General features: G+C 39.6%; 2 protein-coding genes across 6 annotated transcripts; one reads left to right on the top strand and one right to left on the bottom strand.

Moving 5' to 3' along the window:
* Nucleotides 1-16: 16 nt before the first annotated feature.
* LOC139536083 (synaptonemal complex protein 3-like) lies at nucleotides 17-5623 on the bottom strand. 2 transcript variants are annotated; one of them, XM_071336230.1, is made up of 8 exons: nucleotides 5159-5623; nucleotides 4983-5055; nucleotides 1578-1612; nucleotides 1291-1408; nucleotides 1111-1210; nucleotides 894-992; nucleotides 703-807; nucleotides 17-477 (listed from the first exon to the last, which is right to left on the bottom strand). In XM_071336230.1, the coding sequence occupies exons 1-8, from the start codon at nucleotides 5271-5273 to the stop codon at nucleotides 424-426; spliced, it is 699 nt and encodes a 232-aa protein (XP_071192331.1). In that variant the 5' UTR covers nucleotides 5274-5623; the 3' UTR covers nucleotides 17-423. The 2 variants fall into 2 exon arrangements, with proteins under 2 accessions (XP_071192331.1, XP_071192332.1); XM_071336231.1 differs by having other exon boundaries at nucleotides 4983-5052.
* A 1589-nt stretch (nucleotides 5624-7212) lies between these two features.
* On the top strand, nucleotides 7213-11396 carry LOC139536081 (DNA damage-regulated autophagy modulator protein 2-like). 4 transcript variants are annotated; one of them, XM_071336225.1, is made up of 9 exons: nucleotides 7222-7360; nucleotides 7816-7879; nucleotides 7996-8206; nucleotides 8355-8422; nucleotides 8544-8686; nucleotides 8837-9014; nucleotides 9211-9293; nucleotides 9353-9445; nucleotides 9608-11396. In XM_071336225.1, exons 3-9 carry the CDS (start codon nucleotides 8076-8078, stop codon nucleotides 9728-9730), a joined length of 819 nt encoding a protein of 272 aa, XP_071192326.1. In that variant the 5' UTR covers nucleotides 7222-7360; nucleotides 7816-7879; nucleotides 7996-8075; the 3' UTR covers nucleotides 9731-11396. The 4 variants fall into 4 exon arrangements, with proteins under 4 accessions (XP_071192327.1, XP_071192326.1, XP_071192328.1 ...); XM_071336226.1 differs by lacking the exon at nucleotides 7816-7879 and having other exon boundaries at nucleotides 7213-7360; XM_071336227.1 differs by lacking the exon at nucleotides 7222-7360 and having other exon boundaries at nucleotides 7387-7879; nucleotides 9239-9293.
* The last annotated feature ends 991 nt before the right edge of the window (nucleotides 11397-12387 follow it).

Below are 12387 nucleotides of genomic sequence, written 5' to 3'. Positions count from 1 at the left end.
AAGTTGCTACCTAGTGTCATTTGTGATAAATGTTTATATACTTACAATAACAGATGGTATTAATTCCTGACAACATTTTAACTAAAGTCACATTTAATTTCTCCATCCCTGTCTTAATCAGGGTTTAATTAAGTAGATTTAACATAGAATGAAGCAGTTGATAACAGAAATGCTACATGTACACACCATACTTTAAGATTTCAAAACTCCCATCTCCCTGGAACCATTACTGGTATTTGCAGATTAAAGAATCAAGGTTGATATGGTTCCTGAGATGTTTAACACTTCTCTGGCCATTGTAAAGGTCTATCTGGAACACAGTTATAAACTAAAGCAGTACAGACAACCCAGCTCAGTGATATGTACACACAAAAAGCCTTTGGATGGAGTTGATTCTTCTTGGCTCCCTTCATTCTAAATAATTTACATCAGCATCGTCTGCAGAGACTTGCGCACTGTAGCCATCTCTTGCTGTTGCTGTTAATAAAAAAAAACATGTATTGTTTGTTGAAATCTGACCTAAATGATGAATAGTGTCATTTTCTAAATACTATGCTCATGGTCCACACTCATGCTCATAGTATACTCACATTTTCAAAATGGCACATCAATTTGTATCATTAGCAACGTTTCAGCTAAGCTAAGGGTGACATAAGGCATGTAAACAATGTGTTTAGTAAGTTCATCTGTCATTTTACTTACTGTGTCCATGAGGATCTTTTTCTGAAACAGTGCCATTTCCTGGCGCAGCTCACCCTGTACATCACCCTGCTGGCTCACATGGGTCTTCTCCATTGTATCAAGGCTCTACCAGCACGGCGAAACAAGGTGGCGTGAGAAAACCAGCCGGGACATAGTAGACTTTGTGATTTTAAATCTATGAGAGAATATACCTGGATGTACTGCTCTAGCAGCTGCTTGAGAGACTTCAGTCTCTGGCTTTGGGAGGCCCTCATGTGCTGAAACATTTTCTGCTGGTGCTGGAACATGCTCTATGGCCGGGAACACACACACCTATGCTTAGATGCCTTAGTTACGCCAGTGTAACTCTGTATTAGGTAGAGAATAGAAATAGGTTGAAGATTTTTCAGAGGCCTGACAGAGCAATACCAGTAGTTTCTCCTCGTTATCCTTGGACTTCTGCACATCTGTGTCCCACTGGTTGAAGACTGCATTGAACTGGGTGCAGTAGTCTTCTGTCACTTTACTCCTGCAGAATTGATATCATATAAATCAGGTTACACACACACACACACTTGCACCCTTCTTTCACTCTACACATCTAATCACCTGTCTCTTTGTTGGACCCTCCATAACTGCTCAATCTTCTGATGGCTGGTCTTCACAGAGGACTTGGTGAACGTTTCCAAGCGTTTGCGTTTTGCCAGGAAGGCTTTGTTTATGTCCGCTAGCAGTAAGAAGAAAAAGAGGCTCATACATGCAAAGCAAAATTCAGTGATGAGAAACAATCCCTGTACCAATCAGTGTGCAAGGCCAGAGTAGAGAAGGCCAGAGATTAGAGAAGAATCTAGTAGAGAAGTCATGAAAATCAGATTATCCTTTGGAAAACCCAATACCTCCAAATCTGTCCAACATGGTCATCATATCCCCTCTGTGGATGAAGACATAATATATTAATTGAATGACAACAATATGAACCATAACTTAACTCACACAGGATAATACTGTATGTTCTACACCTCAGTCAAATTAATGTAATTTTGTCAGTGGTGGAAAAAGTACCCAATTGTCACACTTGAGTAAAAGTAAATATACATTACCTTCATAGAAAATGACTCAGGTAAAAGTGAAAGTCACCCAGTAAAATATTACTTGAGTAAAAGTATTTGGTTTTAACTATACTTAAGTATCAAAAGTAAATGTAATTGCAAAAATATACTTAAGTATCAAAAGTAAATGTAATTGCAAAAATATACTCAAGTATCAAAAGTAAAAGTATAAATCATTTTAAAAAACCTTAAGGGATAGATCAACATTTACTGGGAGGGAGGGGCAATCCAAAATAGGGGAGGGTTGTCAAACTTTCTTTTGTGATTTGGGGAGAGTTGTGTTTTTTTTTCTCCTATAAACAATGACTTGACGTAATTTTAATATTACCCTAATAAAGTTTAGAAACGTTTGTGGAGGTTTGGTATGGTGTGTCTATTATTAAGCTTTAGCTACTGCAGGCCTATGATATGAAGGCAGCGCGCCCCGGCGCTCCAACTGACTCAGACAGTTGAACTTCAGGTGAGGAAGAATGTTTCAGGCCTACCAGTTACTCCTATAATCTAACAATATAATTATTATCTTCATACAAAATATTCTGATCGAACATTAACAAATGACCCTCCTTCTGTACGTCTATATCTGTATAGCAGACAAAGTAGCCATCTGACATAAAGAAATGCATGTCGGTCTCGTACATTGTCACCGGCATATCTCTATCTCTCTAGGGTTAGGTCTAAGCGTCTCTTCCTTTATATAAATATATATATATATAGTGAATTCGGAAAGTATTCAGACCCCTTGACTTTTTCCACATTTTGTTACGATGCAGCCTTATTCTAAAATTGATTTTAAAAAAATTACCCTCATCAATCTATACACAATAGCCCATAATGACAAAGTGAAAAGAGGTTTTTAGAAATTTTGGCAAATGTATTACCAATAAAAACAGAAATACTTTATTTACATAATTATTCAGACCCTTTGCTATGAGACTCGAAATTGAGCTCCATTGAACATCCTTGAGATGTTTCCACAACTTGATTGGAGTTCACCTGTGGTAAATTCAATTGATTGGACATGATTTGGAAAGGAACACCCCTGTCTATATAAGGTTCCACAGTTGACAGTGTATGTCAAAGCAAATACCTAGCCATGAGGTCGAAGGAATTGTCCGTACAGCTCCGAGACAGGATTGTGTCGAGACACAGATCTGAGGAAGTGTACCAAAACATTTCTGAACCATTGAAGGTCCCCAAGAACACAGTGGCCTCCATCATTCTTAAATGGAAGAAGTTTGGACCCTCCAAGGCTCTTAGAGCTGGCCACCCGGCCAAACTGAGCAATCGGGGGAGAAGGGCCGTGGTCTGGGAGGTGACCACGATCCCAATGGTCACTCTGACAGCGCTCCAGAGTTCCTCTGTGGAGTTGGGAGAACCTTCCAGAAGGATAACCATCTCTGCAGCACTCCACCAATCAGGCCTTTATGGTAGAGTGGCCAGACGGAAGCCACTCCTCAGTAAAAGGCACATGTAAAAGACAGCCTGCTTGGAGTTTGTCAAAAGGCACCTAAAGGACTCTCAGACCATGAGAAACAAGAATGTCTGGTCTGATGAAACCAAGATTGAACTCTTTGGCCTGAATACCAAGCGTTACATCTGGAGGAAACCTGGCACCATCTCTACGGTGAAACATGGTGGTGGCAGCATCATGCTGTGAGGACGTTTTTCAGCGGCAGGGACTGGGAGACTAGTCAGGATCGAGGGAAAGATGAACGTAGCAAAGTACAGAGAGAGCCTTGATGAAAACCTACTCCGGAGCGCTCAGGACCTCAGACTGGGGCAAATGACCCTAAGCACACAGCCAAGACAACGCAGGAGTGGCTTCGGGACAAGTCTCTGAATGTCTTTGAGTGGCCCAGTTAGAGCCCGGACTTGAACACGATCAAACATCTCTGTAGAGATCTGTAATGTCTGTATCTATGTAATTGTACATGTTTTTATGTAAAAAAAACAGGTACCACAATCTAAATAAGTCCCTGACTTTATTGTGCAATATCGGTCATTTAAAAAAATCTTTGGGTATATATGCATTTTTTAACTGACAAATACAATCAATCAATCCAAACTGTGCTCAGCACATTATTATTGCGGTGTTGAAAACGCAAACCATGAAATTGAAGTGCCAGAAGTTGGTATGCTTGTTTATTGGTTGTGTGGTGCATTGGCACAGAAACCTGTTGGTGGCAAATTGGTTGCATATATTTTATATAATTATGAATGGCATTAAAATGTTGAACATCTGAGTTTCCCCTAAATCAAATCACATTCTATTGGTCACATTCACGTGTTTAGCAGATGTTATTGTGGGTGTAGCGAAATGCTTGTAATTCTCAAGAGCTAGAAGCAAGGCAGCCCTCTCTGTCGGCGCCATTTTTAATGTAGGTACACAAAGGGTAAGCCCTAGCTGATCATTGTTTGCAGCCAGTTCTGATTGTAGTGTAACGAAACAAGCAGGGAGAGTGAGCTTGTCTGTGGTGGTTGGTGAACCCTCAACCCTCTGGCCCGAAGTCCTGCGTGACATCAACTGTGCCACAAAAATCTGCTGAAGTGGCAAAGTCGATATTCACATTTATAACCACAGCATCGCTTCTGTCATTGTTTGTTTGTGCTCGTAAACATTATTTTGAGTTAATTCTGAGGGGGGAGGTTGTTCAATTTATATTACCAGTACAAGGGGAGGGTCATGTGAAAATATTTTGAACTTTAGGGAGGGGGTGCATTTTTTTATGACACCTTGAGTTGGACCAGCCCCTCCCCCCGAGTCAATTTCAATCTGTCCCTAAGTAAACAACATGGCACAATTTTCGTTTTTTAAATGTATTTATTGACAGCGAGGTGCACACGCCAACACTCAGATATAATTTGCATACAAAGCATTTGTCTTTAGTGAGTCCACCAGATCAGAGGAAGTAGGGATGACCAGGGATGCTCTCTTGATAAGTGTGTAAATTGGACCATTTTCCTGTCCTGCTAAGTATCCAAAATGTAACGAGTACTTTTGGGTGTCAGGGAAAATGGATGAAGTAAAAAGTACATTATTTTATTTTGGAATGTAATGAAGTAAAAGTTGTCAAAAATATAAAATAGTAAAGTAAAGTACAGATACCCCAAAAAACTACTTAAGTAGTACTTTGAAGTATTTTTACTTAAGTACTTTACATCACTGCACTTTGTGACAAATGCTTGGCCTACCCTTTGGTGATGTCAAAGTCATCATCTGCCTCTGAGAGACGTTTCCTTCCTCTCAATGTCTCAGCCTCAACTACTGTAACAAAAAAAAAAGTAGACTATTAGATAGTATGTCATGAAGAAAAAAAACACATGATTTATAAGCTACCAGCTTTCAGGAATAACGTTAACTAAGTTACCTTGAAGGTTTTCTTTGTTGAAACTCCCATTGAAGTCCTCCATATGGGGTTTGCCTGAGGTGGTTTTAGTGCCTTTTGCTTTGCCTTTCAGAGCACATCCATTGTGAGTTGCCATCTTTTGCTGGTTGACAAGAAAGAAGATAAATGTGCTACAGAACTGGTTCAACTGACAGCTTTAGCCTATTGCTAACGTTATGCTAACCTCAAACCTAGCTAGCTAGCTACGTTAACTAGCTTGTGTGAAAGAAACCTGACCTATTTTGGCCTAAACAAAACAGGCTATCAAAGTAAAAATCCTTATTTTGCTAAAGACTTTTGTTTTAAACTTGTTGAAATATATGGTAATATAAAAGCGAGCTAGCTTCACTGCCCTACCATTTTTTTGGTTAAAAGTAATTTACTAGGTTCGAGAGCTGGCGCTGAAGTGAACAAAAAAATCTGCTCGTGAGAAACGTTGACGCGCCAACTGAGCGCGGGACCAAATTACGTCACTGTTGGTGGATATAGGATACAATGTTTTTCTTGGTAGAAACATTGTTACAATTTGAGACTGCTCTCTAGTGTTACTATGTGTAAAGTGTTGATATCTGGTTTTAATGTCTATGAATGATATTTACACCGTTTGTGATGTTTAGTTAATTCAATGGTCCATACTAAATTGTTCACTAAATTGCTATTACCGGTATGAATACAGGGATTTGTATTAAGTGCTTGACTTGGCAGAAGCTCACGAGCTGAGAACAAGTGTTGTGCCGAAAAGCTACCCGCTGCCAGAATCGCCCCCCCTTTTCGCGTGAACGCGCACGCACTCATTTCTTCATTGCTGTTCTTCATTGCTTGCTAGTTGAGATTTCTGATCATGTTAGGTCATGTATTAGTCTATAAATAAATCTCTTTGCCAAAATTCGTCATCTCTCCCATGTCTTATTCGACTAGTAGTTGTTCTGAAATGTTTATTGCTTGACTACATTTTACTCCCTCCTCTATGTTTAATATAACACACATATATTAATTATTAATTTTGGTTGCCTATCCTGACATAAAGTTTGTTCTATAGAAAGTATTTGACTCTGGTGTGATCCACAGAAAGTATTTGACTAGCCACAAAAATAAGGGGATTTCGGCAAGGCCATTTTCTTGCCTGCGTGAGGAAGGGTACCACACGCCCATCTGGAGATATTACACCCCTTCTCTCTCAGGAATGATCTGAACATATAAATTATGTTAATAAAAGTACAGCATTTTGAAACACTTTATTGATTACAATATAGAGATTAACAACAGAGGGGAATCTGAGAACGCAGGGATTCCAGCAGGATGTGAGTTGAAGTAGACAAATCTGGAGCTGACAGGGGCTGGAATGTAAATGATGTGTGATCATCTCAGATTATCTAACACCTGAGAATGGGCAGGCATTCCCTCGGATGAAGAGCAGCTCCATCTTGCGTCTGCTAAATGACTTAAATGTAAATGTAAATGTAAATGTCATCCAGGTGGAAATGTCACCTGCATATCTGATGTAGGAAAAGAGATAAGAGAAAAGTTGAGTGTCCTGTGAATATGTTTATGTATATGTACTGTACATGTGTGTATGTGTATATATATATCTTGGTATATATATTTTTTATTTTAATTTCTATTATTAATAGCATTATTGTGTTTTGTGGTTGAGGGGTGTAGGGTGCGGGGAGGTTGATGGGAATGGTGGAGGTGCTGGGGGTGTCCTATTGAGGGCATAGGGACCTATTGGGGAGGGGATTCTTCATGGAGGCACATTCAGTCATAGTTTTGTTTATTATATTATTATACATTTATTTATTTTTTTCTTGTATTTTTCTATTATTATAACAGTTTACTGTGATTATGGATATGCACTCATGTTGACTTATATATTTGAACTTTCTTTTTCGCCCAGAATACAAATTGTATTATTATTATTTTCTTATTACTACTATATCTACGTTTCTTTTAAAACTAAAACAGAAAAAGTGTAAAAGAAATGTAGGAAAAGCCATAAAAGGGAAAAGCACGATGGGATGGCGGATTGAGGAATGGGTAGAGAGAACAGTAGAGGGCTCTGAAAACTATTATTGCTGAAATAACCACTTCCTTTTGTGACTAGAGTCTAATACTTCCTGTGGCACACAACACCGGCACCTAAAATGTTGTACCCTTTGAGCTCACGTTCCTCGTATAGAATAAGTAAGTAAGCATTTCACGGTAAGGTCTATGCTTCTTGTATTTAGCGCATGTGACAAATAAAGTTTGATTTGATTTTGATATTAACTCAAAAGTATTCTGAGGCTCCTGCACCTAAATGTAAACAGTACCGGCAGACAAAATGACCTATTTCAGTCCAAGTCAAGCACTGTTTGTAAATATATTTATCATCATCATATCATAATTTAAGTAACAGACAGCATGCAAGCAACTTTTGTCTCTGCTGTCAGATTATTGACATGAAAGATCCTCTCTGTTGACGTTCGCTAAAAATCCGGGTATTTCAAGGCCACGCCTCTTCTGAAACACTAACAGGAAGTAAAGGGATTACGTTTTTAGTTGAGAGAGCATGACATAAACCCTAATCCGTGTCATGTACATTTAATTATAGCGATCAGAAGAGTAAACTACAACTTTGCTTTTCTGCATTCTCGCAGTTAACTTTTTCTTTTGTGAGACCAATTGACGTGTGATGAGGTGACAGCAAAGGAACCGCCGAAGGTACAATAGGGTCATATTGGCAGAGTTCCAGTTATTTTATACACATATCTGTTTGACTACGTATTCTATGTAGCTTGTTCACTCTCTATTTATCCGATTAACCTCATGCTCTACAGGTGAAGACAACACACCAGCACAAGTGGTTTAACTTGGATAGGCTACTGGTGGATTGACACACACACACAGAACAGAGGACATGTGGTGGTTCCAGGAAGGTCTGTCTATTCTACCAGTAGCTCTGGTATTATGGACGACAGCCACGTTCATCTTCGATTACATCACAGCTGTGGTGCTGAGACATGTGGACCCACTGGTGCCATACATCAGGTCAGATATAGGCTGATTCCCAAATGCAAACACCATCCTCCTTTCATCCTTGTCTTTTTACATTTATAGTAGGTAGGCATTGCATTATAGTAGGCATTGCATTGTAATAGGAAGTGACTGACATTCTGCTTGTCATGTTTCTGTTCAGTGACACAGGGACAGTTGCCCCAGAGAGATGTGTGTTTGGAATCATGCTGGACATGTCAGCATTCCTAGGTAACATCCCTGTTACCTAGGAAAAGAGTCCTCTTTTGAATCTAGCAATCAATTTGAAATCATGTGTATATCGGACTGAATTTGTGACTGTTTTAATGTGTGATCATGTTTGTTGTGGCAGGTGTAGCCACCATGTATGTACGCTACAAGCAGGTCCAAGCCTTGACAGACGAAGAGGAGTCAAAGCTCCATAAACTCAACGTCTTGGGCCTGGTGCTGGGATGGACCAGCTCCTTTGGCATGTGCATCGTCGCTAACTTCCAGGTACCCATTGAGTTGTGTCCTGTTGTGTATATCTGTCTCTCGATTTCTTTCGGTCTCTCTTCTACAGTCCTTGTTCCAGTTTTTCCTATAATGACAATCATGTATGTAGCTGTGATACTGTAAATCAATACCTCCCCTCACCCTCTACAGAAAACCACTCTGTTCTTCATGCACCTGGTGGGGGCGATATTGACGTTTGGTGTGGGGGCCCTGTACATCCTGGTGCAGACGCTGGTGTCTCTGTACATGCAGCCTCACGTCCACGGGAAGAGTATATTCTGGGTCCGACTCAGCATTGGAGTGTGGACCTTTGCCAGCATTATCAGCAGTATCCTCCACTATATTTCTGCCAAACATGCAAATATGAAATCATGATTCATTGTTGCTTATAGATTGTTGTTGCTATTAGACAATTACAGTGAATGGAAGCTGATAACTTGCACAAATTGCAAGTACCTCTGACAACTGCAAGAGTTGTCCTCTGTAACACGGCTCTAGATCCTGCCTCCTTGACTTCTTCTCTGTGTTTGTGTCATCTCTCATCATGTACAGCAGTCTGCCTGGAGTGGACGTGGCCCATAAACTGCACTGGATACCTGGAGAGACGGTTAGTAACCTTATTCTCTGTGTGTGTGTGTGCGTGTGTAACAGTTATGTTTGTTGCAGGGCTACATCCCTCACATCATCAGCGCCATCTCTGAGTGGTCTCTGGCTCTCTCCTTTGTCAGTTTCTTCCTCACCTACATCCGAGACTTCCAGGTACTACAGCTCTCATCCTCATTTCCTCTATTCACTTACTTTATCACTAGAGCCACATTTGTTATTGCTGGGCTGCAGTAAAATCCTGCATACCCCATAGCTCTCTGGGGCAGAAATTGAAGACCACTTTTCTAACAACTGTGCTCCATTTCCCATCTGTAGAAAATAACGCTGCGGGCAGAGGCGGACCTAAAGAGTAATCACATGTATGATTCACGGCACTACAGCATCACCACACCTCTCAACCAATCAGAGACCTCTCCACTACTGGCAGGGGGCATCTGAACAAGACCACTCCTAGTAGTGTGGTGGAGTCGAGCTGTAAATGTCAACATACTGAATGGAATAAATGAGATTATAATGGGGATGGTTCAAGCACTGAATGCTGAAAGCCGTGGTATATTAGACCGTATACCACGGGTATGACCCAAAAACATTTTTGGTGTTCTAATTACGTTGGTAACCAGTTTATAATAGCAATAAGGCACCTCAGGGGTTTGTGGTATATGGCCAATAAGGGCTGTATCCAGGCACTCCGCGTTGCATCATGCATAAGAACAGCCCTTAGCCGTAGTATATTCGCCATATACCACACCTCCTCTGGCCTTATTGCTTAAATATAGAATGCTGAGTGTGCGATCAACAAGCACTAAGATACTGCTGATAAGCCTAATTCTTAGATACAGTAGAAATGCCACACGTCATTCTAAACTGACATGCCTTTTGATGTCAACTGCACTATTTTCACTGACATTTGGTTCTTGTGTTATGAGCAGTACATATTTTTATTGAGCCTAAGGGCATCATCTGACAAATGTCATCTGTGGTGTGTAAAGGTTTTCATACCTTGTACATTTTTTTAGTATTCAGAACACAACTATGCTATTCTTATCAACCACTGGATGGTGCCAAAGAGCCAGCAACATGTTTGGTTCTGCTTTCTTACAAGTCTAGCAACCCCCACCTCAACACAAAAATAGATATGAGCATTTGTTGCGTGAGCTTACGTTGATTGTCTTTCATGAGAATTTATATTATTAAGTGGTTTGAAGCAAAGCACTTGAACTAATTATCTAGAAGTATAATGATGCATTTACTCTACTTCACTTGTGCTTTGGAATGCTAAGTTATTGTGCTCTGGCTGTGAAGCCCTCTGTGTTAATGTAGGAGAATAAGGAAATAAGTGTGTTTTGCTGTAGATTTGATCATAACTGAATGGATTGTATTTTTTGTACTTTTCTATTTGGTTTTGTGGTTTTCTATTTCTTCCCCAATTATGATTTAAATTACTTCCATACAGACCCATTAAAAAGTAATGAATTCACATCTCTTTAACATTGAATGGATAAAATATAGGGGATGTAAGCAGGTTTAACATTTTACTGAATCTCTATGATTCTCTGGTTATTAATTTTGTTTCTACTAAAAGTGGATTTTGTTGTATAAAGAAAATGGCAGCTGGCTACTTGTATTTGCACAACAAACACTTGTCTCAAATACATCATTGCAGTTGTTGGTTAGCTAGTGAATTTGAGCCATAATAGTATTGATATGAATTCAGTCAAAACACATCAAAACAAAACATGGTATCAAGAACAAGATGAAACGAGTCACAATTCACCACATGGTAGTTTCTTGTCATTGTTGGTAGCAATCTGGCCATCCAGAATTACAACTCACGGACTGCTGCCCCATTGAACTGTGAGGATCTTTTGTGTGACGTTGTCAGCTAACTCATCTATGATGCTCTGGTTATTCATTTGTTTTCTACTAAAAGGTTTATTTTGTTATATAAAAATGGCAGCTGGCTACCTGTAGCCACCTGTTTCTATGACCGCACTGGAGGTGTGTGGAGGAGGTATTGCCATCATTGCTGTTAACTGACAGGGAAATATTTTAGGCAAATCTGATCCATGTTTCCTAATAAACGATCACATCTGCAGTAACTACATAGGAGCTTTAATTGTCTTGTCTCCATTCTCAGGAATGGCAAGTATCATACATTCACTGTTTTATGTGAAGGCTTTATAACAGAATAAAAACCTTTTACTTGTATCTAGGTCTCTTACGGTGGCCACTGGCCATATTACCCGCGGTCACGAGTCATGACAGCAGTACAATTCCATGTCACTGTAATTAGGCTTTTCCAAGCTCTGATGCTGCTGATGGTCATTTATAACCTACCAAACTTGGTAACTGCCTCTCTGTCCCTCTAATCACTCTGACATCAATGCAAATGTCATCAAAAATCTAACAAAACACTTCATAAGAGCCCATGAGCTCATGTTGCGCAACATTTCTATAGGCTATGCAATTGCATGAGAAAACAGTGATGGCCTCTTAAAAAGAGGAGGATCCTATCATCTTTCGATAGGCTAGGTCTACTATATTGATTTCTGAACTTTCCTAATATTTCATGTGACTTATTTCAAATCATCATTAATCGCATCATGCAGCTATAGAATGTATTAAAAATCAAACCACACAGCTCAACATTTGTATCACAACATAAATAACTCTAAATTAAGCATACAGTGCCTTCGAAAAGTATTCAGACTTAATTTTTTCCACTTTGTTAAAAAAATCGTCAGTAATCTACACACAATACCCCATAATGACAAAGCGAAAACAGGTTTTTAGAAATTTTAGCACATTTAAAAATTAAAAAACAGAAACATCTTATTTACATAAGTATTCAGACCCTTTGCTATGAGACTCGAAATTGAGCTCAGGTGCATCCTGTTTCCATTGATCATCCTTGAGATGTTTCTACAACTTGATTGGAGTCCACCTGTGGTAAATTCAATTGATTGGACATGATTTGGAAAGGAACACACCTGTCTATATAAGGTTCCACAGTTGACAGTGCATGTCAGAGCAAAAACCAAGCCATGAGTTTGAAGGAATTGGCCGTAGAGCTCCGATACAGGATCTGGGGAAGA

This window comes from Salvelinus alpinus, chromosome 12 (assembly GCF_045679555.1).
Source record: "Salvelinus alpinus chromosome 12, SLU_Salpinus.1, whole genome shotgun sequence".
Lineage (NCBI taxonomy): Eukaryota > Metazoa > Chordata > Actinopteri > Salmoniformes > Salmonidae > Salvelinus > Salvelinus alpinus.
This window is presented reverse-complemented; position numbering and strand designations above follow the sequence as displayed.

What these genes read in the sequence shown, in the direction of transcription:
- LOC139536081 (XM_071336226.1), top strand. Translation starts at nt 8,076, where the DNA reads ATGTGGTGGTTCCAGGAAGGTCTGTCTATTCTACCAGTAGCTCTGGTA. An exon ending in CCACTGGTGCCATACATCAG is followed by an intron (nt 8,207 to 8,354) that starts GTCAGATATAGG and finishes GTTTCTGTTCAG; the next exon opens with TGACACAGGGACAGTTGCCC. An exon ending in GGACATGTCAGCATTCCTAG is followed by an intron (nt 8,423 to 8,543) that starts GTAACATCCCTG and finishes TTGTTGTGGCAG; the next exon opens with GTGTAGCCACCATGTATGTA.
- LOC139536083 (XM_071336230.1), bottom strand. Translation starts at nt 5,273, where the DNA reads ATGGCAACTCACAATGGATGTGCTCTGAAAGGCAAAGCAAAAGGCACT. An exon ending in CATGTTGGACAGATTTGGAG is followed by an intron (nt 1,409 to 1,577) that starts GTATTGGGTTTT and finishes TCTTACTGCTAG; the next exon opens with CGGACATAAACAAAGCCTTC. An exon ending in AGGGTCCAACAAAGAGACAG is followed by an intron (nt 1,211 to 1,290) that starts GTGATTAGATGT and finishes TCAATTCTGCAG; the next exon opens with GAGTAAAGTGACAGAAGACT.